The sequence below is a fragment of the Phodopus roborovskii genome, unplaced genomic scaffold (genome assembly GCF_943737965.1).
Source record: "Phodopus roborovskii unplaced genomic scaffold, PHOROB, whole genome shotgun sequence".
In the NCBI taxonomy this organism is placed as follows: Eukaryota; Metazoa; Chordata; class Mammalia; order Rodentia; family Cricetidae; genus Phodopus; species Phodopus roborovskii.
The window spans coordinates 10292246-10315863 of NW_026125281.1; the positions used below are offsets into that span (position 1 = coordinate 10292246).

The following is a 23618-nucleotide window of genomic DNA, read 5'->3' on the forward strand; positions in this document are numbered from 1 at the left end:
GCCTTCTTTAGAATGATTGATGGATAACTTAGCAAAATCCATGAATAGAACTATCCAATATCAAAACTGCAATATAAGTATAAGTAATATTTATAATAATATTATAGTTCATTTCTTTAAAAATCTAAATTGTCCTTATTAAACCAGCTGAAAGTACCAAAGTCCCTCAATGATGCATATTGATCGACACTCCTGGTATTTGTGGAGGCTTGTTAAATGTCTGAATAAAATGAAGAAACTACTAATTTACACCTCATTGCAAGAGGAGAAAATTCAGAAGCTTAGGAAGACTATATGCAAAAGTACGATATGTATTATATGTCCTAGATAGAAGAAAGTTCTGAGGATTTTTACATCCTTTCTATTGCTTGGCTGTGTAGTCTTAAAATTGGTCATAAGCATGGGTTACAGGGAAAGGAGGTAAGTTTAAATGTGTGATTGCTAACAATGTGCTGTCATGAATCCTTCTCCTGCATTCAGTTCATTATCAGAGTCACACAGAAGCAGTTATGAAATGGAATTTTATAAGAACGTCGGTGTTGCCAAATTCAGGCACTTTTGTTTGATTTGATAGCTAAAGTAGCTCAAATTATACACGTCATATGTCTTTATAAAACCTGCAACAGTTGTTAAGGCTTCTTTTCCAATATAAATTTTATGAAGGTTTCAAAAGAATTTGGTGAAATAACTGAAAAAAGCAATAGCATGTGATCTCCTGTCTACTTAAACATGAATGGACAAGACAGGGAGAGGAATGGGTTTACATGTGTGTGCATGTTGTTTCTATGCATGCTCCAGGTTCTTAGTAATTGTATCAGAATTAGAAAGATTTTTTTGTAGTCCAAGCTGCTTATTCTAAGACCATATTATTCATAATTTAGCTGATAAATATAATTTGTCATATAATAATTACTCAACCCTATGATATTTTGAAAATTTCAAATACTCCCATTAACACTATCTTATAGTAGTCATACAAGATTTTAGTTGAATGACCCCCTGTTGAGATCAAAAAAAGAAGTTCACGTTTCAAAGTTAGTTTATCAGACTCTCTCCCAGTTAGGATAACACTGACCCAATGCTATTGTGGAATTCGTTAAGTCATTTGTCACATAACATGGCAATTTTACTCACGTTTGTCCTGCTCTGTTTCAATGCCTTCACTTTCTGTGTCGCTGGGCAAGAGCCATGGTTGATGTACCACCTGCAATTGCTTCAAAGACTCATCCTGTCAGAGAAAAGATTATTTTAGAATAATGCCTAGGTTGATATCACAGACACTAATGTGGTTGAGCACTTTAGCTTCCACAATTTGCATGATCGGAAGCCATAAGACATGCCAAGAAGCAGAAACATATTCTCAGCTTAAATTACTTTTCATATCATATATATGAATCTCTTTACTCTAAAGTCATTTTAAATTCTTCTTTAGTAAAATTTAGACAATAAGAATTAAATATAGACTGTGATCCTTCTGAATCAATGCTTTATATAAAATTTGACCCTCATCCTTAGAAATGTTGTCACAAAATGCACAAGATAAAATTGGATAAGAGGTGCCTTTAAGAGCATAACACCATGAATGCCTTTTAGAACATTGGAGTGCTTGATATTTGTTTCCCTTGATTATTATTATATTTCTTTCCCTCATTATTCACTCATTCCTTTCTTGCTCTTCCTACTGCCTAGTTAGTTTGGCCTCAAACTCTTGAGTTGGGAGGATTCGACTACACAGTTTCCTGAGCAGCCAGGACTGCAGATGCACATGAGCCCACTGAGCTTCAGTTCTGTGTTTCAGTTGAAATATTTATCATCTACTTTTTCCCTTCTGTCAGTTACTACACATAACCTATCATTTCTCATCCTATCTGCAGTAATGGACATCTGTGAAATTTCAAGGGCCAACTTTCATTCACTCTCTAGATCTCCTTATCAGTCATTTCTGGGTGAGACTTGAAAGATATTGTATAGCGTTATCATTTCCTTGCTTATAATTTTTTTGGGGGGGGATTGGGGCTGACACATCATTCCATGGATAAAATCTAATTCAAGTTGATTTCTGATTCCTACAGTCTCCTCACACCTCTACATTTATAGCTATAATTATCTGGCAGCTCTTCAATATCATCATATGTAACAAGGTATTAACACTGGACTTCCTTATTTCTCCTACATGACAACCCTCTTTCAAGGCTTAATCACCATCTAAATTGGGAGCTTTCCCTGACCCTACAAGGCAATATCCTTCTCAATTTTCTTGTGGACTTAATAGATCAATATAAAAATTACTGTATAGCAAGTACCCATTCATACTTTCCTGCCTTACTAATAATATGGACTCCTTAAAGGCTCAGGTAACTTTTTTAACTAAACATTCCAAGAAGCTATGAAGAGTATCTGCCACAAAATAGAGACATACCAAGTAAGCAATTATGTAGGAGAAAATAAGAATAGAGAGGAAGAACACTATAAATAAAAGAGCCAAAGAGCCAGAGTGGGTAAATTCATCCCCCCAAAACACAGGAATATTATTTGTAAATCCCTAAATCTTTTATATGTTTTAGTTTAAAAAACTACTAAAATGTAAACACCAATAAGATATGTCAGTTCACCTGCTTGGCCTCTGAAATTCATTTATTTTCTCCCCTTTTAATGTCCTTTTCCTCCAACTTAGGTTACTTTCTTTATATAGTTTTGACAGATGCTAAAAAACTAAAACTTGATTCTCATAGTTCTAAGAAACATGGAGTGCTAGACAATGTTTATTTAGCTTAAGATAGCTTCCATGAATGGTGAATACATGCACAAACCCTTGATTTGATGGTAAATTCTGGAGGTGTTCAGTCCCTCTGTAGACTTTCCCAAAGCACATAGTTTTTCAGGAATATGGGAAAGGGGAAATGCTGAACGGGGACAATTCCAGGTAGCACAATGGCACTATAAGGTATTATAGTAAATGCATGACCTTGCACACTGGCTGAAACTAAACCAGCTGCAATGGAAACTTTCATGGGCTTCAGTGGAAAAGATCAGGGAATCTTGTTGGGATGGGCAATGGAGAAAGTATGCAAATCCATCCAAGGTAAAAGGACCACACATTTAAAAGGGTTATAAATAAAATGCTGACCAAGTCGTTCTGGAAATATCTGGAGTGTATAAATGTAAATGGACATCATAGAGGAGTTGTACTTTAATTGGTAAGTTTATCATGGATATATACCAACATTGGGTTATTAACCACAATATGAAATAAAAATCTATGAATCCTTATTACTAACAATAAATGTTCTAACAAAAGAATGTGAGTGCATGAAAATATGATCATACAGGAGGGCTTTGGATAATTCATATACACACATGTTTATTATTTACTAATGCTTGCCCAAGGAAAGCAAAGTCAGCCATAACCCATAAGACCCAGACATACACCTTTAATCCCAGCAGCAGCCAGAAGCTAGAAAGTGGTTGTACACATCTTTAATTCTAGAATTCAAGATTAAGAGATAAATCAAGCTCTGTAGATCCATGGTCAGCCAGATCTACACAGATTGATCCCGTCCTAAAGAGAAACAGCTCACACAAAGATGACCTCAGGATCTGGGATCACATACCTTTAATCCTAGCATTAGGCAGGGTATATAAGACAGGAGCAAGGTCTCTCAGTATTGACTCTCCAGCCACGCTGGGAATAGGAGGCATCCATTCTCCAGAAATGTTGAGAATAAGAAACACCCCAGCCCTTTTAGAGGTAAGAGCTCTCTGATCACTTGGCTCCTCTGCTTCCCTGATCTTCAGGTTGAACCCCAATATCTATCCTGGGTCATTTATTTTTCATGTTACGGGCACTCTGCCCTTACACTTGAAAATAACTCCAACTCTGAGTCATGTATACTGACTTTAATTTAAAAGGAAATTTAAAAGGAGGCCTAGAAATGGGAAGAAAAATGACAAACACCACTGCAAGCCCAACAATCAAGGCCAGCCAATCGGTTACCTGGTCTTACATATCCTGGATAGGAAACAATAGAAATGGGATTATAATGCTATGGGTTTCTTTTTTTCATGAATACACTGAGTCAGAGTATTTGTGGTTCTAAGCAATAAAGCTAAAGACAATAAGTTGTAACATGTAATGTAGATTCCTTCATGGGATCTTGGAATAAAGCAGATTTGTTTTTGTGCTAAATTCCCCTTCAAAACTCATCTCGTGGAAATCTGAAGAACTTATAGATTGCATTACTAATGTGCCAACAATGGGACAGTTGAGACAAATATTCCATACTGTATTCCATAATAATGTGAGGCATTAATACTAGCTGGAATCAGGGTAGAAGAAACAAAGGTACTCTGCTTTGTGGCTGAAATAATTCTGTGACTCTAAAACTGCACTATAACTAAAACATAGTTGAAGCACAAGAAGCAATATTTTGGAAATGATTTTCATTAAAGAAATAATAGCCTGAGTTTTTTTGTACCATCAACTCTTAAAAACAGTCTGTGTGTTGGATTGAAATGTACATTCCTCTCAAATGAGACTGGGTTTCACGGCGAAATATCTGTGCCCCAGGGATGAGGAATTAGAACTTCCCTTCTGTGTTAGTTATTCTTCCTGTTGCTGTGGCAACATACCTCCCAGAAGAAACTTAAGGACATGGCCGTCCATGTGATAGAGGCCAGAAAGCAAAGATGCACACGGCAGCCACATATAGGGAGAGCCTTAAAGTCCCCTTGGTGTCCTGCTTCTGTCACAACAGCCCTATACCCTAAAGACCACAGATTTAAAAAACCAGCCAGTCCCACACAAAACATTGGAAACACAAGTCTGTGGACATTGCAGACTCAAACTGTATCACCCCTCTTAGGACAGGATAGAGAGGGTGAAGGCGTTGGTTTACATAAGGCCTGGCACTTTACAAGTGGGCCACTTCTAGGTCCCAACTCTTTCAGAACGGTGAAGGGGAAAGACCCTAGGTGAGGATTTTAGCACAAAAACAAATTGAACAGTCTTAGAATGTGCAACTTACATGGAAACCAATGTGTTCTTCAGGTTTAATCTAATTTTAAAATTCTTGTCAATTATGAGACTTTGCCTTGTGCAACTACCCAAAGAATCTGTGCAAATATGAAAATATTGGGTTTCAAATTCCCTGTGTGTGTGTGTGTAGAAACAATTTCAAAATGTTTCATGTCACAAAGAAGGAAAAACCACATTTCTGAAAATTCCAAAAGCAGATCATGCAATCTCCCATGTTTAAAGATGAAATAAATGGAAAATGATTTTAGTTTACTAAGGAGAAATCAAAGGCTAGGGCTCCTCAATTAAAACAGAACTACAAAGTAACCAAGGAAAACAATGTTTATTAATTTTAAAAAGTGTTTTTTGTTGTTTAGCTTCTTTTCCCAAATATTAAAATCCATTCTTGTAAGGAAGGATATGACTAATGAGTCAGTTTTGTGATTTTTCCACAGGGTTTCAAGATGTTAAACAATACCACCAATTGGCTTCCTATCCTAATACCCTGAACCTTAGACTGGTCTTGGTTTATTACACGTAGTGTTAAGCAGACACAGAACAGGGCTGAGCAGAGTTTGAGGAGAGCTTTACACTGTTGACACAGTATCATGAAGACAAGGCGAGTATTACTATTAGATGACTTTAATGTTGTGGTTTAGCTCTCCCTGGCCTAGAGCTAGAAATAGAAGGCCCCAGTCTTGGATAGGCAAGAGTGTCACATGTCTGAAGCTCACCCATCAGCCTGCCTATAATGCTTTGTGATGGGTTCAAGAAGTGAAAAATCCTCAACATTTTTCAAAAACAAGGGCTGACATGCTCTCCTTGCTAAGTTCATTCAAAAATTTTCTACAGGATATTAAGCTACATCCCAGTGTAGCACAACTGTTTCTCATAGTTCACAAGAGCAAGCTCCTGGGGCTGCTTCTCCAAGAAATGCCACTCAAGCTTTTTCTAAAGTATTTTTTCCATAAGTACAGCAAATACCCAGGGACCGAGAATGGTGGGAATGAGTGACACGGACCACATGGAGAACAGCTACTAGTCCTGAATCAACAGATCCTTCTATTTGCTCACAGGGCAAGAGCGTTATAAACCAGCAGTATTGTTATTCCAATGTGTCGCTTATTTTTGGGTTCCCCAAATGCTGTAAATCAGTGACTTATGACCATCTGCCACAGAAGTTCAGTACATTCAGAAGTAAAAAAGCGTCTTTTGTTGAATTCAGCATCTTCATTATGAATTAAACCTTTCTTTCCCTTGGGTATGGACATGTAAATAATATACTGACAATTTTTGTTAAGATGGGCTTCTTCAGTTTCATTTGAAATCTCAAGTCACAGGATCAATCCCTCTAGAGCAATGATCCCTAAAGTATGCTGTACGCAAGACTAGCAAGAGAGTTAGCTCAGTGGAAAAAGGCTTTTGCCACCAAGCCTGATGACCTGTCTTTTATCCCTAAGACTTACATGATGGAAAGAAAAAAGTGAAATTTGTCATTTGATCTATACACAAATGCATGATATAAATACATGTAATGCTTTTAAAGCATTATGTACATAAAATGAAATCACTTTGCTCCAGATATATTTCATAAATGGCTTCTAGTGACAAAGAATTAATTCTATGTGTCTATTAAAGTAAAAAATCTTCTCTAAGTGATTTATACAGTTAAGTTAGCAAAGCTAATACTACCTTTTATCACTTGTTAACAAAATGTCTTATATAATTAGTCTGAAGTCGTTAATTTTTTTAATAGTGTCTCTGTAGCTCAATTGTTTGGGAACTGTAAAAGGCAATTAAAAAAAAATGAGAAGAGAGAATTAACTAAGTCTGGGAGCTGTAACTTTTAATGAATAGGATTTGAGGAGAAAAAACCATAACAATTTTACAGAAAATGTGATAAATTGTAAAAGAGAAAGAGAGAAGTACAAAATGATGTCAAACGATTTCAGAAATTTGTTGCTCTGTGTTTGGCACTGGGAGTCTGTGCTGTTTGCTTCTCTGTGTTGAACACTGTGTGAGCACGCCATGGCACTTTGCAATGCTCTGCTTGATGACTTCCTCCCCAGAGAAAAGAATGAAAATGATTTTAGTCCATGAAAAATCAGTCATTTCCCCAGTATTCCCATCTAGTCTCTTGATTCCGTGAGTCCTTTGACCTCTGCTCTTTAACACTGTGTACGTTATAGAAAATAGTGATACCACAAATGATTCTTGTCTGTGTAGATGCAAACTGCATCCATTGAAAATGCAATTGATCGTTAGCCTATGGGAATGGGTTTAATTTCTCTACTTTTGCATCTATTTATGATGTCATTTGAACATTCCTTATTTGCCCTTTTATATGGAATGGGTTCTCTTTTGAATGGCTATAATATCTAACTTGCTCCCTTGTTAAACTGTTAGTTTAACATTCATTCCTCTATGTGTGTACGTGTGTGTGTGTGTGTGTGTGTGTGTGTGTGTGTGTGTGTGTGTGCGCACTCATGTGCCCATGGATATGGAGGTGCTCATGTGTGGGGAGGGAGGCGGATGACAAGCTCAGGTGTCATTACTCATGTGTCATCCACTATCATTTTGAGACAAGATCTCTCCCTTGCCTGAAGCTCACCAAACAGGCTAGGCTGGCCCCAGGGATCAAGCTTGCCACTGCCTCCCCAGTTATGCAGACATAAACTTCCTACATCTCTTATAGCTGTTTTGTTTTTTAACATGGGTTTGGGGATGGAAAGTGCCCTTTTGCTTACAAGGCAAACAGTGCAGTGACTGAACTACCTTTCCAGCCCTGACTTCTTTCTGTATTTCTATGAGAGCTATGACCATAAGCTTTTGAAGAATTGTTATTTGACAGAAAATGTCAAATATTAAAGGCAAAATAGGATTTTGTTTCGAAAAACATAGTGCCAGTGTCTAGTTTCCTACAGGGAATAAGCAATGGTGGTAATAGTAGTCTGATTTTCCAAGATCTGGTACATCTGAAGTACAAAGTGTATATTATTAACTTTCTATAAGTAAATGTACTTTCTCCAATCAGAAATATAGCTGGAAGGTCATTAACACTGGGGTCACAGAGTGCCAAACTGAGGAAGCCAGACAAGCCTACATGGCTGTAAAAAGAGATTCAGAGCCGCAGTGTTGCATGGAATTAGTTCAGATAGTGCATCTGGCAAGCCAAGCCCAAGAGCCGGGAAAGTCTGAATGCTTCCAGTGCTGTGTTTCCTGGCTGACACTGTTAGAGCCAGCAAGCAACGCTGCCACTTGTCACCCGGAGTGAGTTCACACTGCATGTGCTGTTGCTGTTCTGTCATCTGGCCATCGCCACCTTCGTGAAGCCGAGACTGAAAAGTTTCAGGCACTGTTGACTTGAGTCTGAAGTTCTCTGTAGCTTCTCGGCTGTTGAGTTTGCAGGTGCTTGCTCCTTAGCTATCTATGTCCACCCCACATCCTCCATCGGTAACAAAGGCACTCTGTTATTGCACATATTCCTCTAGGTAACGTGCTGTTTCAAGTACATTGGTTTCTTTATAAAAGGTATGACAAGATTTAGAAATACTTAAAAGTGATACATTATTAGATTCACTTTATTGAGTAACCATTAGTCTTGTGACTGTAAACAATAAAATGTTGCTATCTTGACCTTATTCCTCCTTGAGTTGTCGAGTGAGTCACATGCGAAAAGTGTGCAATTTCTTGAATTTAACTTTCAGAGATTTTTTTTTGAAGATCCCATAAAGCAGACCCATAAAGTGTCTTAGTTTTATTTGCTCAAAGATCCAAATGCTAGTGTATTTGGATGGTGTATTTATTTAATCCCAGCACTTGGGAGGGAGAGGGAGACGTATTTCTGTGAGTGCAAGGCCAGCATGGTCAGAATAATGAGCTAGAGAATAGCTAAGCCTGCACAAAGAGAACTTACCTTAACTCTTTCCTCACCTAAAAGGAAAAGCCAAATGCTAGACAGAACTAATATATTAAACATAGACTACATAGAATAAGAGCAGGCTTATTATTATTATTATTATTATATATTATTATTATTATTATATTATTATTATTATATATTATTATTAATATTATTTGGATTTTCAGGACAGGGTTTCTCTGTACTGCTTTGGAGGTTGTTCTAGAACTTACCCTGTACATCAGGCTGGCCTTGAACTCACAGAGATCCACCTGCCTCTGCCTCCTGAGTGCTGGGATTAAAGGCGTGAGTCACTGACACCCAGCAAGATTAGGCTTATTATTATATAGAATAATTTTAGGCTTAATTTTAAAGGAGATTATATTGCCTCAGTTTTTCTGTTTAGATCACAACACAATTGCCTAATGTCGCTTGGTTATAATTCATGATGTAAGTAAGTAAATAAATACATAAATAAAGAAAAACCAACAATCCCACCAAAAGGGAACAAGACAAAACAAAAGAATAGAGACTTTGATCTGTTCAGAGTTGCTAAAAGTTTAACAAGAAATGTTAAATATATTAAAGCATTAGCAATGTGGTTTATTTGCGTTTTAGTGTGTGCTAAATGAAAGCAAATGTTCACAAGCTCATCTTTTTATTCCAGTGCTTCAAACATTCACAAACACTGTTATTGTTTGTTTATTTTGCTGATTTTACAACCTGAAGAGAAAAAAAAGAAATAAAAGCCCAAGCAAGAAAAATTAGGAAGTAATGCCATTTGATGTCTCACATTGTAAACAAGATCCCAGTGGAGAATTTGAATGTATACTTCCCAAAGACCAGATACATAAAAGTTTGGAAAAGCAACCCTTCTAACTAATTCATAAGTTACTAATCAACACCGTGCAGTTTTACTGTGATGATAATGTTTAGATAGACAGCATCTAAACATCAACCAATGGGAAATAAAAAGTCCCTGCAATAATGAAGCATGGTGACAGACAGGCGACGTCTGCCCTGGGTGGCTCACACATTCTTGTAAAGCACACAGGGAGAGTCAGTAATGACTCTCATAAACGAAAGAGATTTATACTCCCCAAACAAACAAAATATGACTGAGAGCAGATGAGTACACCAAACTCCAGTGCATTAATGAAGTTATCCTTTTTCTAGAATGCAGATCGGGGGAAGGGCCTCCACGATGCATGATTTTAGTCTCTAGAAACCATACTAGAAAGAACTACTTTTCATAGCTTAGGGTATTTATTAACTCATCAAGACCTTAGCAAGCTTGGCAATAAGAGTGAGTCCTTGGTTGGATTCCCAAGCCTTCAAAGCACTTCTAATGAGAACTCACTCTAACACGCCTATTCTTGGTATGTAGCCCAAAGTCCATATACCCCTCAGTAGTCTCCTTTCACAGCATTAGACCAGAAAGAGGAAGCATCCAGCCTTTATGTGGAAACATCTCCTTCAGCCCATCGACAAATGGTGAGTCTGGGATCGAGAGCTTACGTGACCAAATGGCTACTCTACTGGTATTTTGTCCTCCCTGTGTGTGACATTAATTGTTCAAATATATTCTAAGTTTCTGCAACACATTCACTAAATTGAAAGTTAGTATTCATGTTCCAATCTTACCACGTTTGGTTTGGACCATTTATTTTGATGCTTGTGAACCCAAATATCTCTCCAGCTATTTCCTGTCACTCATTACTCCATGTGCTTTTTGAAAAGGTTCATTTATCGCTGGATAGATGAGCAAACCTATAGAGAAAAGGCATTCCACATTCCTCTCCTAGTGATATTTCGAAGTGAGTGAGAATTTCATTACCCATGCACCATCCTGATAGGAACTACCCAGCACGCTCAGGAGATCTGAAATCTTTTGAGCAGACTCTTGAATTAGGAAGAAGGGCAGAAGCAGGTAGGTTCCTGTCTAGAAGTAACATTCACTCCATATATTAAGTCCAATTCCTGAACCAGAGTAACACTGCTTTTTTAATGGGTGTCACGGGTTTGTCTCAGGTCTCAAGGGCTCTGCAGAAGTTCTGAGGATTTCCAAATGACTATCAGTCGTACACAGCTCTGAGATACAGAACACTCTTTGGTATCTTCACAAATAAACCCAAGAATCTATGGAATTTTCCAAGAATGTGCCTTACAATTTAATAGATACAGCAAATAGCACCATGATAAGCATTTTCCACATGAATAATCCCTCCCTCCCCTCCTCCTTCTCTCCCTACCTTTCTTTCTTTTTTCTTTTGCTCATTTCTAGTACAAAACATATGTTTCTCATTTACTAGTATATCAACAACTGTTTGTGAATGAAAACGTATGACAGCACTAAGATCATGGCCTCTCTCCTCCATTTTCAGGATAACTGGATAGGAAGTATCTCTTTACCAAAAAGGAAAAAAAGCAATTTTGATAACACTGTTTATTGTACTTTTCTAAACATGGCCAGTGAACAGACGTGCATTAGGAGCCCAGAGGATAGATGGGAAAAGCCCAGGTGGGTGTTTCCTCTCACATGACAGACTGATGGCATGCTACATTTGTGAGGTCCCCTGAAAACTCACTTCTTCCATGTAGAATTTCAAAGGGTGTCCTCCACTTGAGTCTTCTCTCTAGAGGCAAACAGAGGATGAAAACGTCAGAAAGGGGCAGAAGGAACAATACGACATTGCAGAGGGCACAGAGAGCTCCCACGCCTGCATAGACGATGCCCATGACAACGTCAGATTCTCTGAAAGAGATAGCATTTCTTCCAAACAGAGACATGTCTGGGAAGTATATTTCAGTTCAAGTAAACAGTCAGTCAGTCAGTCAGTCAGTGTAGCTTATTAAATATTAGAGAAAAGGCCAGGCATGTTCATGAAATTTCCCCTTGTTAACTTTGTATGTTCTTAAAAATACATGAAGTCACCCATCCCACGAGATATAAATTTTCATGTAGATCTAACATCTAGACTTAAGACCATCCTATGAAAGGAGAACAAATTACTAATTTTTTACTCTCTGCTTTCAGTCTTTCTAGCCACAGTGGCCTGTGCTCAGCCAAGGCTCCGTCGTTTGAGTCATTTGCTAATCCATCACCAAACACTAATAACCAGGGAGGCTGAGATCATTAAAATTTAAAGCACCCGACTGGATAAGCTATATTTTTATAGCACGTAGGCAGGGTTATTTGAAAGTTCTATGATGTCTTAAGTTGATGAATTCTAGGTCATCGTATGTGTTTAAAAGATAGCTAAGTGCCTGTGAATGAAGCTGAAAATGGTTTTCACAGTATGTTTTTATTCAAGAGCCCTTCTATGTGCTATATATGTTATCTCATTGGACTGTTGCGGCTTGTTTGCTTTTTTTAGTGCAATGTAAGGACGAGGCATCCTCACACCAACTTGCTATACTGAGAAGCTGACACTAGGAAGAGGGGAGTGAAATGAATGAACCCAGGAGCTGCTAATCAAAGCTTCACTGGGGCGGCATTTATGACGATTAAAAATAATTTATCGATGACAATTAAATTTACTTTCATTTTAAAAACAGGGGTCTGTGGTTGAATGTTGGGCTCTGATGGTTATTTTTTTCACATTCTGAACAACAGGATCTTGGGAAAATAAAGGCAGCATACTCATGAGGAAATGAAAATTAACTTAGGAGGAACAGGCTGATATTACTGACAATTGAAACAGTACAGATCAATATGGTAATATTCCTTCCCGCATCATGGTTCCTGCTAGTATAAACACATAAAAATCAATATACTGCAGTTTAAACGTCTCCAAATGCTTCTAAGATTGCAGGGTATTTCAATACATAGCACAGTCAAAAAGGTAGGTTAGCACGTTTAATCTCAGTACTCATGATGCAGAGGATCGCTGTGTGTTTGAAGCCAGCCTGGTCTACAGAGTGAGCTCCAGAACAGTCAAGACTTCACAGAGAAGCCCTGTCTTGAAAACCAAACAGAGATGGGACAAAACAATAGCAGAAATGAAAAAGTTAGGGCAGTCCTGTGTTCTTAAATTATAAGCTATTTGGAGAAATAAAGTTCATGTGAGTCCTCTAAAAACTGAGGAAATTTCACTTGAGTGTCCAAGTTGAACACTTAATCCCTCATAGTTGAACAACTAGCCCATGAATTCTGTCCATCCTTCCAGCGTGTCTCTTTCATGGCTAATTATCTTCCTTCTGGTTCCCCTCAGTTACCAGGGGAATAAGGACAATATGGCATTTGCTTTTGATGATGAATATGCTAAGTGTCCACTATGTAAAGCCTGTATGACAGACCTTGGAACACTGGAAGATTTGAGGCACAATTTCGGAATTCCAAGCTGCTCCCTGAAGAGATTGGGTTTTATTCTTTCCATCTAGAAAACAATGGTTTTCTCAATTTGTCTGGATGACTCCAGTCTTCTGCTAAGATTTGCTAGTGACTGAGGATCTTCCTGATGATGGAGTGTCAATATACAATAAATAGGCTTCTTGGAACCCTTGCTTCTTCCAATCGTGAGTGTCCACGCCATAGCAAATGATGGCCAAAGCTAACAATACCAATATAAAATCATCTTTGTGAGGCCCACACAGAATTAAAGCAGGCAAGTTAAGAAATGGGAAGGACTTATGCCTTTCTGTTCATGAGAAGGATGTTTTAGCTGGGGTCATGCTTGTGGATTCCTGGGAGCTTCCCTGACCCTGGGATTCTCTCTAACCCCATAATGGAGCCCTACATCAAGATATCTCTTTCATTGCTCTCCCCCTCCTTCCCTACCCCAACTAGACCATCCCAATCCCTCGTGTTCTCATCCTCTATCCCCCCCTCACCTCTCTACCCCCAGTTCGTCCAAGAGATCTCATCTATTTCTCCTTACTGGAGCAATCCATGTGTTCTTTCTTAGATTTCTCCATGTACCAAGGCTATAGATTGAGGCCTGGTTATCCTTTTCTTTACATCTAATATCAACATATGAGTGAGAAAATGCCTTTTTTTTTTCTGGTTCTGGGTTGCCTCACTGAGGATGATTTTTCTATTTCCATCCATCTGCCTGAAAAAATTTCATGTCTTTATTTTTTTTTAACCACTGAATAATACTCCATTGTGTGGATATATTACATTTTCTTTATCCATTCTTCAGTGGAGGGACATCTAATTGTTTCCAGATTTTGGCTATTATAAATAACGCTGCCATGAACATAGTTGAGCAAGTGTCCTCATGGTATGATTGCATGATTCTTTTGGTATATGCCCAAGAGTGGTATACCTGGACCATGAGGTAGATTCCCAATGTTCTCAGTAACCACATACGGATTTCCAAACTGGCTGTACAAGTTTCCACTCCCACCAGTAGTGGAGGTGTGTTCCCCTTTCTCCACAATGTCTCCAACATAGGCTGTCATTAGTGTTTTTGATCTTAGCCATTCTGATGGGTATAAGATGGTATCTCACAACCCTTTTGATTTGCGTTTCCCTGATAGCTAGGGATATTGTGCAATTCTTTAAGTGTAGCTTAGCCACTTGAGATTCATCTGCCAAGAATTCTCTGTTTAACTCTGTACCCCATTTTTTAATTGTATTATTTGGTGTTTTTATGCCAAGCTTCAGCTAAGATTCCTAGCAATAGTATAGAGGGTGCCTAAATCGACTTCCTGTAATCACATTGGTGACTACCCTAATGGTCATCATAGTACCTTAAAGTGCAGTAAAGTGTCTAATTGATAAAACAAGAACATGAACACTTGGCAGAAAGAATTACAAATGTGCCCATGGCCAAGAGGCAAAGACAAGAGGAGGGGGCTCTGAATTTTAGAGTCAGTAGAAGAACCCAGTGAAGGACTGGGCTCCGGGTCTGTCACAGCTTATTCAGTCTTCCAAAGGAGGCGTCTCTCCTTCTTTGTACCAGGGGGGCTAAGGAAATAGAATACTTTCATAGCACAAATCTATCCATCTCAGTCCACATTCTCTTAGCTTTGAAGACTAGTATTTTAAACATCAAGTCATCCAAATGGCATAATATTTTGATAATCACCTTTTAGAGTGGGATCAAAACTATCCAAATGCAATTTCCCTTGAAAAACAAAGAGGGTAAAAGGGACAGAAAAGAGGCACAAAGGGGCATGTGAGGGGACAAAAGGGCCTTTAAAAACAAAAACAAGAAAGGATATTTCCTGAAACATGGTTTCACTTATCATGAATTTGTAATATTATCACAGTTGAGTTTAAAATATTTTAAATATGGATTAAAAATACATTGCGAACTCAGAGAAAGTTGAAGGGAGAAAGGCTGGGATGATGAAGTAGCTCCAGATCACATGAGTTGTTAGGAAAGGAGGCCTTTGCCACCATGTTAGATACTTTACATTAAAAAATCCTCATTAATAGAGAATATTCTAGTTGCAGAACTAAACTTATGCTTTTTTATTCCATTTGCATTGTAACCCTCATATACATATCTTGCTTCAATCCATAAGTATGTTTTATCCATTTCTTACTATAAATTTTTGGACAAAATATAGACCATTAGGGGGCATTTATTTATACCTGTATATGTCTGAGGTCTCTCTGGTTCTAATTTCTGTTGAAGAAAATTTCATGATCTCCTTTACTGACATGTTCTTTCTTCCCACACTAGTCAAATAAAATTGAATAACAATTTTAGCACAGAAGGCCCTCTTAAGAAGTTTCTGGGTTATTTGCCACTCTAAGAAGGAGAGGAAGTCAATGGGATTGGCGAAGCCATTCCTAAACACAAACAGAACGTAAAATATCATCGTCATTTATTCCAGTTAGGTGTCAAGCCCTTAGCGGGGGTCATAGACAGTTGTGGGTGTCAGGACAAATAGTTGAACCAGAACTTATACAAAGCCTGACAGGGGAGAACGGACAGACACAATTTGCATCGAGCACGGAAGTTCTTTGACACGTGGAATATCAAGATGCCACAGGAAAAAGCTAAGAGGACAAAGCATCCAGGCTTGCACTGCTTTGCTAGGCTGCTACCGAGCAAGCTGAAGTGCTGAGAACTGTTACAGTCACTGCATTTGTGCAAGGGGACAAAAGGCAGAGTTTGCGACTGTTTTCAAACTTAGTTCTGCAGACTTAATGAATCAGCTTATTAACAAAGCTGCGTGAGGAGGAGGTCTCAGAAGTAAGGAGAATCTTGTTTGAGACACAACAGAACAAACCCAAGAAATGGTGAGAATTACAAGGAAGAGCACCAAGGATACCGGGAACTGACATGTGTCCAGCTGTCCCATGGACAGCTCTCAGCAGTGTATCAGGGCCTAGTTGATATTCTGCTTTCCAACTGCATCATCACACAGGATAAATACGCCATCTCCACAGGAGCAGGAGAGAGTGAAATCCACCTTTTTGAACTTGGCAGACCCTGTGGTCAGCACCTATTATTGTCCAAGACAATACTCCATAATATCTGTTCTGACTAGTAGGAAACTAAGAGCAAGATTGTCCACACCTGGGAAACCTCAGTGAGCTCAGAGGCTTCGAAAGTCTCCCTGGCGCATTTAGTAACTTAAACTCGGTTTAATTTTCACACTTGTGTGTATGAACAGATGCTGCTTCTGTGTAAATTCACCCGGAGTTCTTTCACATCAAGTATAAAATATATGTCTGGAAAATGTGTCCATAATTTTACGAATTATCTCAGAACTACCTTTTCCCACAAATGACCCCTTCATCCCGTAGAGACAATACTCTACTGGCAAAAACAAAAAGCAAACAAACAAACAAAACCTCAAAAACCAACTAATAAAAACAAACAACAAACAGATGCTGTTAGGACAGAACTATTGTGATTCACTCTGCTTTTAAGGGTCACTAGTGTAGCAGGATGTGTCTTTTCTGGGAAGGAATAAGTTTAGGCTTGATTCAATACGCTTGATTAAATTGCCCTTAAGCAAGAAGGAAACAGGAACTGGAGAGTTAACTGAGTGGTTAAGAGCACTTGAGCTGTTCAGAGGACTTGGGTTCAGTCCCCAGCACATACATGTTACTACCTGAAAGTCAAGTTTCTGGGCATCTGGTACCCTCATGTCTTCTCTACATGGGCATTGCATGCACATACATACATGTGGGAAGAACATATATAGTAAATATATATATATATGCATATATATATATAATGTAAGAATTAATTAAAAGATTTAAAGGGGTGGCAAAACAGTCGATCTCTATGCATATAACCAATTTCTAAATTTGAATAAAACAATTTACATTTTTCTTCCAAGTTTTTGATGTCATATTCAAGAGTTCATTTAGTAATTGTGAGAATAATGACTATTATTAAGAATGTTCAACTTTGAAAGCTTTATAATATTTCCTCGTTTCTCTTTTCTCAAAAGTGACTACTCAAGTAAGGAAAAGCACTGAAATGCTTCGACTTTCTTCAAAGTCAGGTAAAGCAAAGAGACTCCATACTTGGGGGTATGGTGGCCATGGTGACCTCACTATCTTCACCAATGAATGTTAGGTCAAAGAAGGGACAGCACAGGGAGATGTGACTCGTTTTTACAGCCATCTTCTTCTAACTGAAACATTTCACAAGATGGAGGAGGGAATAGCATAATTCTGAGGTAGAAATTTTTAAAAAGTTAAGAAGGTGGTCATTTTAAGAAGACGAGATTTTAGATACAGTAGGAAACATTAAAAATAGGCAAAGAAGACTATGTGGAGACTACAAAACTTGAAGCAAGAAACTAAAACAAATAAAACAAAAGGGCAGATAGGAAAACCAGGCATGTCTCACGAACTGTCCTATACATTTTAGCAGGCATGTGCTGTAACAAAGCTCAAGAGACTAAGGTCAGCTCCAGAGTTCACAGGTGCATACTAGGAGAGAAACCTTTTACATTGGAAAGTTATGTTCTATAAACGTAGACTAGACTTGGTCTATAACGGGAGGTGAGGGTTATTTTCAGGATGTTGCCCACTGAGGCATGGTTATCTGGTAAAGGTCAAGTTCTTAACCTTTGTGTTTTTGTTTTTTTCTCAGTGTTGACCAATTGAGACAAAAACGTGATCCAAGTGGTTTTTCTGTATATATACTTAATTTTATGACATGCTATATTTCTAAATAAACAGAAATGTGTTCCTGATGTTAAACTATATTTTGTAGACAGAATTGAGAGACCCAAGTGTAATCCTTAAAGCCTTAGAATGAGATCTTATCAAGCTCTGCTTATTAGTGGTCTTATTCCTGTGACCATGTCCCCAATCCCTTGGTTTGTATAAAGTGGTAAATGTCACTCATATTTCCAGAAGTGGAAGAACCCTCTCAGAGTTCTAATTTAATATTATGGTAACCTAATTATAACACTGACCTCATAAAAACCAGTTGGCAATTTAAATTTTTAATGTTTGAAATCTTTAAGCTTTTAAATACTCTTTCATTAGGCTTTTAAAAAATCAATAGATATCACTTTGGAATCTGTAAAGTACCTGGATAAACTCTCTGAGGTCAGTAAAATATGAATGTGAACCTCATAATTCAAACCAAATACACATTGTATTCTTTTAAAATTAAATTAACCTGTGCTTTGCAAAATGACCAACTGGCTAAAGTGACTTACTTCCTGAACTGAGGTTCAAATTTGAATGTGGAGGAAAATTGATACATGAGATACAAAAGCTCCTAAAATACCAAGGCTCCTGTCCCCAGAGTTCTTAACCTGTATTGTTTTACAGGTATATAATATCACCAGACATTTCTCTGAACTTAAGAAAGCATATATCCTATTAACATAGACATAGAAACCTAATTTTGTATTTGCTATTTTAATATCTATTTCTGATTTCTTTTTGCATTTAACAACAAAAAGATCAATTTTATATTTCAGCTACATCTGAAGCTCTAAGTAGATATGTGTACTTGGCCATATGGTTCCCTCATGGTACATGGACAGAATGGCCTTTGTCTCGTATAAGGACACCACTGAATCTCCCCCAGGGAAGGACATACTCCCCTCATTACCATCGATGGCACAGAGTACCTGGCACCTGATTCATTTCACAGTTGGTGTTGAAGGAATGGGGACTATTACAGGGAAAATGCATTTCTAATTTAATGGAGAAAATGGCAGAGAGTTTGGATAGGATGTACAATGATGAAGACTGTAGCTGTCTGAAAAATTCAAAATGACAGAATCAGGGAGCTTCTAATGGTAAGAGATGGGGATGGCATAGGAATTTATGTCTATGAAACAACAACAAAATTTGTATCTGAATACAAACAAGGTAGAGGCAGAAATTTAAAACTGACTTCATTTATTTTATGGAATGGAATTGTCACTGGATCATAGGTAAATAAAATTACACTAAAGGTAAGATGTATGAATAAAGCTAAGCAAATGAAATCAGTCAAACTTTCCTTAGGCCTTAGGTTCACCAGCTCCAGGGCCATTTTGAGAAGAGCTTATAATGAAGTTTTCTCCAGAACAGGCAGAGTGTTCAGTCATTATCAGGGATATTTCATAAACTTCGAGATAAAATACGGGGAGGGGGGGAGGGAAAGTATATGGAAGGCCTCTATGTCACCATATTCCTCTAACTGTGGATACCATTGTCCAGACCCTATCAGTTGAGTTTTAAACTTCCGTTTAAAAATTCATTTATTGTGAGTCTAACTCAAAAAGAATGTAGGATGTATTGAAGAAACAGACCTGGTATGGATTCATTTCACTGGTGCAGAATTACAAAGTAATCAGTAGAGTAAACATGTTAAGGACAAAACCATGAAGTAATGCCAGATCCGACAACCTAAAGAAACATGATCGAAGACAGGGCCTCGACCGTGGGCCTCGTGTGCTTCTCAGTGTTTCTTTGATGCAGCACAGTTTTCCTCTCGTGGTCTAAAGCTCTTGCCCCTTTGAGGAGCAGAGAGCAAGGCTGTTCCATAAGAAGAAAAGCTTCTCTTAACTCTTATCCCTGAAGTGAACTCCATGTGCCGTATAGAACAGAGCTTGAGTTGGGACCCTGAAAAGGGCCAAACCACATCACAGAGAGTAAAGAGATCTTCTCATCACTCGAAGGTATGCCTGTCTGGAGAACAGAGTTCAAAGCCGAAATCTTTTGAGGTCTTAGTGAACATGACTGAGTATTGAGGATCATTACAATGTTTTTGCACGTGTTTGCATTTTGTGAAAACAGCTATGGACAGAAATAGAAGAGTCAAAAAAATTCCCTGCCAGTTTCAGGATCTAAAAGACATTTCCAGAGAAGAGAATAATGTTTATGCCGTATGCAGTTTAAGTTTATATCTTTTCAATATTGATTGAGATAAACACTTTGAATGTCGGATAATTTTTGATAATCAAGTTCAGACAAAACTATGTAGCACTGTCTGAAACTCAAATCAGCATTGCAAGGTTTCCCATTCTCAGGTCATAGCTAGTTAGTTAAACAACCCAATAAGGCCAAGTCACAAAAGGTCAAACTCAGTATCCATCTGTCTTCTTCATTGGACTGAAAGGAGAGTTAAAGGGAGACATAGTGCAAACCATCACCCTCCAGGGATGCAATATCAGTTTTTGATTTCCTGTTTTCCCTGGAAGAAGCAACCCTAGAGACTTCCACTTAGTCTTTCCAGCCATAACAGCCCTCACCCTATAGGTCAGGGAATGAATATGAGGATTCTACCAACTTCTAAAGGTATTTACTCCAATTATACATTCTGGGACTGGGGAATTAACAGAGGATGAGTTAAGGGATCCACTGGACCCTGTGAGTGAAACTTCAGGGAAAATTCTGTTAATCACTTTACCTCCACAAGTCCCTGCTTTAACTGGAGGGCCATAATGTTTCTTGTGATCTCCAATAGTCACTGTTAATTCAGAGCCAGTGTCCAACAGACCCTGGACAGTCTTACTATTTTCTCTCTATATCATTGTAAGGGAACTTAAGTCTCTCTGCTGAAGGACTGGAGAGAGGCTAACAGTAGAACTTTTAGGAATTTCATCAAGGTTCTTCCTCAGCAGAACCTGATCATCCCTTCATTTAAGAGGTTCCAGGGTCTGCAAATGGGCCCAAGTCTGAAAATTGGTTCATGGGCCAGGATTCCCTTTTGCATGATCCAGGGTAGTCTTTCTTTCATTTGTTTGATAATTTTTCTCTTATACAGATGACACAAAACTTCAGGAGTCTTCCCCTCTATTTCATGCCTGGAAAGGCCACGATTGAATCAATTAACCAGTATCAAGTTCCATAGGAGTCGCACCATAAAAATCACCTTTGCCGGTACCAGCCATTATTGGATAAGCTGTTACGGACATTGCTTTATCTGTACTATTACAATAACACAATCACCCTGATTCAACGTGGCCATTTGACCCCTGCTACCTAAGGGCACATTTAAACCCATCACATTTAACTCATCCAGCTGAATAACAGCATCCCAACGCTAAAGTCTGGCAAAACTAAAGGGGTCTCAACAAAGATCATCAAATGTGCTGGTGTCCCTCTCACTATTTTGTGTCTTGTAGAATTAGTAAAGGCCAGGTCTTCTGGACCTTCCCATTGTGTAGAATTAAATTTTACACAGTGTACTCACTTTAGCATCATAATTCCCCTGAGCCTTAAACTCCCTTCATCAACACTAAGCCAAGAGATACTAGGCATCTCCAACTCCTTTAAAATAGGTCATTCTTTGACTAATGCATCAGCCAACCATTCAAGCAAACTTTTGATATTGTTTTCTTTAACCATTCCAGCTTCCATATTAAACCCACTCAGTGGGCCCATAGCAGTAAACTTGGCCTGATCCAGTCTTTTGTATCCCCCATCATTATTCCTCACCCTTAAATCCATTCCCATACAAATCCTCCAGACTTATGTTTGAATGGCTTCACCAACTCATTGGATTCCTGTATAGTGTAGCACATTTCCTCATGGACTACACTTTCTCTCCCCTCTAAGGGTCTACTTAGGCTTAAGTTTGGTTATAGGTCTAGAAACAATTATTAGTGGTCCCTGTATTATCTTGCCTGGCATCTTCTTCAGTGGAAGTCACTGCTGGAGTAACAGATAGTGAAAGATTAATTTCTTCATTCAAAGGTGGAAAAGGTAAAGTGTCAGGGTGGTGATGGGAGTATAACTTCTACTGAGGGTGAGAGACAAGGGTAGATGAACCCTTGGGAATATGAATATTCAAAGTTCTCAGCTTCAGTGGGATCCTCTCCACACATAGCCCCGCCCCAAGTCCTAGGATCCCATTATTTACCAATTAATGCCCTCACTTTAACTGCCAACACCTGTGAGGCTGGGACCTGAATTTTCACTGTAATTCAGCCATGCTTCTACCTCAGCTTGAGCACTGTGGCTGCTGGAGAGGAGCTTCTCTTCCAGGGCACACTTAGAAACCTTTAGACTGTTTATGGGCATCTTCAGCCTGTCAGTCCTAATCACTGAGTTCATCATTGTCTTTTACCACATTCTGCGATGCTAGAAGTTGGCTAATTTTTATCACAGAGCTCATTCTTTCCTTTGTCAATTTATACAGAGATGCTAGGAGCATCATAACTTTCCTTATTTCTCCACAAATTGTCAAAAGTTTTATGTAGAGTCATCAAATCTTTTGCCTCTCATAAATGGTGAATTGGGATAGTCAAATGCATATGTCTCCTTGAGTTTGTAAAATAGTTCACACCACCGGCCCTCAATACTCTAAGTTTCTAGGAGAGGATTCAGTGCTATAGGTGTCAGCATATTGGACTGTCTTTTCTAGATACTTTAAAAATTCATACTTATATTTCTGTTGCTCTAGAATCACTTTTGGTACCAAAATCTGTGTTAGTTAGAGGTCTCTAGAGGAACAGAACTTATTTATAAAATGAATATAGATATAGATATATAAAAATAAATCTCAATTATACATACGTGTATATATGTAAAAATCCCATATGTACATAAAAATCCCATATGTGTGTACATATACATATAAATGTATATATTAGATTTATTAGAATTGTTTGTAGTCTGTGGGCTATGGTTCAGCTGGACCAGTAATAGATGTCTAGCATCAGAAGTTCCTAGAATTTAGTTGTTCAGTGCATAAGGATGGATGTCTCAGCTGGTCTTTAGTTTTCAGTATGAACCAGAGTCCTGAAGAACTGGGCTCTAATGCCATGGAAGGAATGTACTTGACAGTGAGAGTAGGCAGCAAAGAGAATAAGCTTTGTTCTTCCATGGCCTTTATATAGGCTGCCAGACAAAGGTGTGGCCCAGATCTGCGCACTGCAAATGGTCCAGATTAAAAGTAGATCCTCCCACTTGAAATGATTGAATTAAGAAAAAAATCCCTCACAGGTGTACTCAGCTGCGTGTGTTTTAGTTAATTCAGGTGCATTTAATTTGACAACCAAGAAAATAGTGATCTTAGGGCCTCTCCCTCCCCACGCACAAACTGGACATGTATCAGTCACAATATTTATGTGCTGTGACAGCATGCATTCACACACTACCCTTCCCACAAGAATATAAGGGTTTCAATGACAAGTAGTACCCCTTTCATTTCCAGCTCTCTAATAGCTCACCAAGTGCTTTACAACATCGTGTGACTAATAAAGATTTATTGAATGAGTCAACCAAGCAAGAAGGTCAGCAAGGCATGTTGTTTCTCTTTTATAGTAGAACATTTTATAAGAATAGGTTCTTCTGTCAATCCACTGAGACTCCAACTTAAGAAG

General features: G+C 38.3%; 1 protein-coding gene across 1 annotated transcript in view; it reads right to left on the minus strand.

Annotated features, from left to right (window-relative positions):
* The window catches only part of CUNH8orf34 (chromosome unknown C8orf34 homolog), a 315486-nt gene that overhangs the window by 19386 nt on the left and 272482 nt on the right, over nt 1–23618 (minus strand). The window contains exons 11-12 of the mRNA XM_051197032.1: nt 11504–11551; nt 1135–1228 (exon numbers count right to left, since the gene is read on the minus strand). Of these exons, the coding sequence (XP_051052989.1) occupies nt 1135–1228; nt 11504–11551 (142 nt within the window). The remainder of the gene's footprint in view (nt 1–1134; nt 1229–11503; nt 11552–23618) is intronic.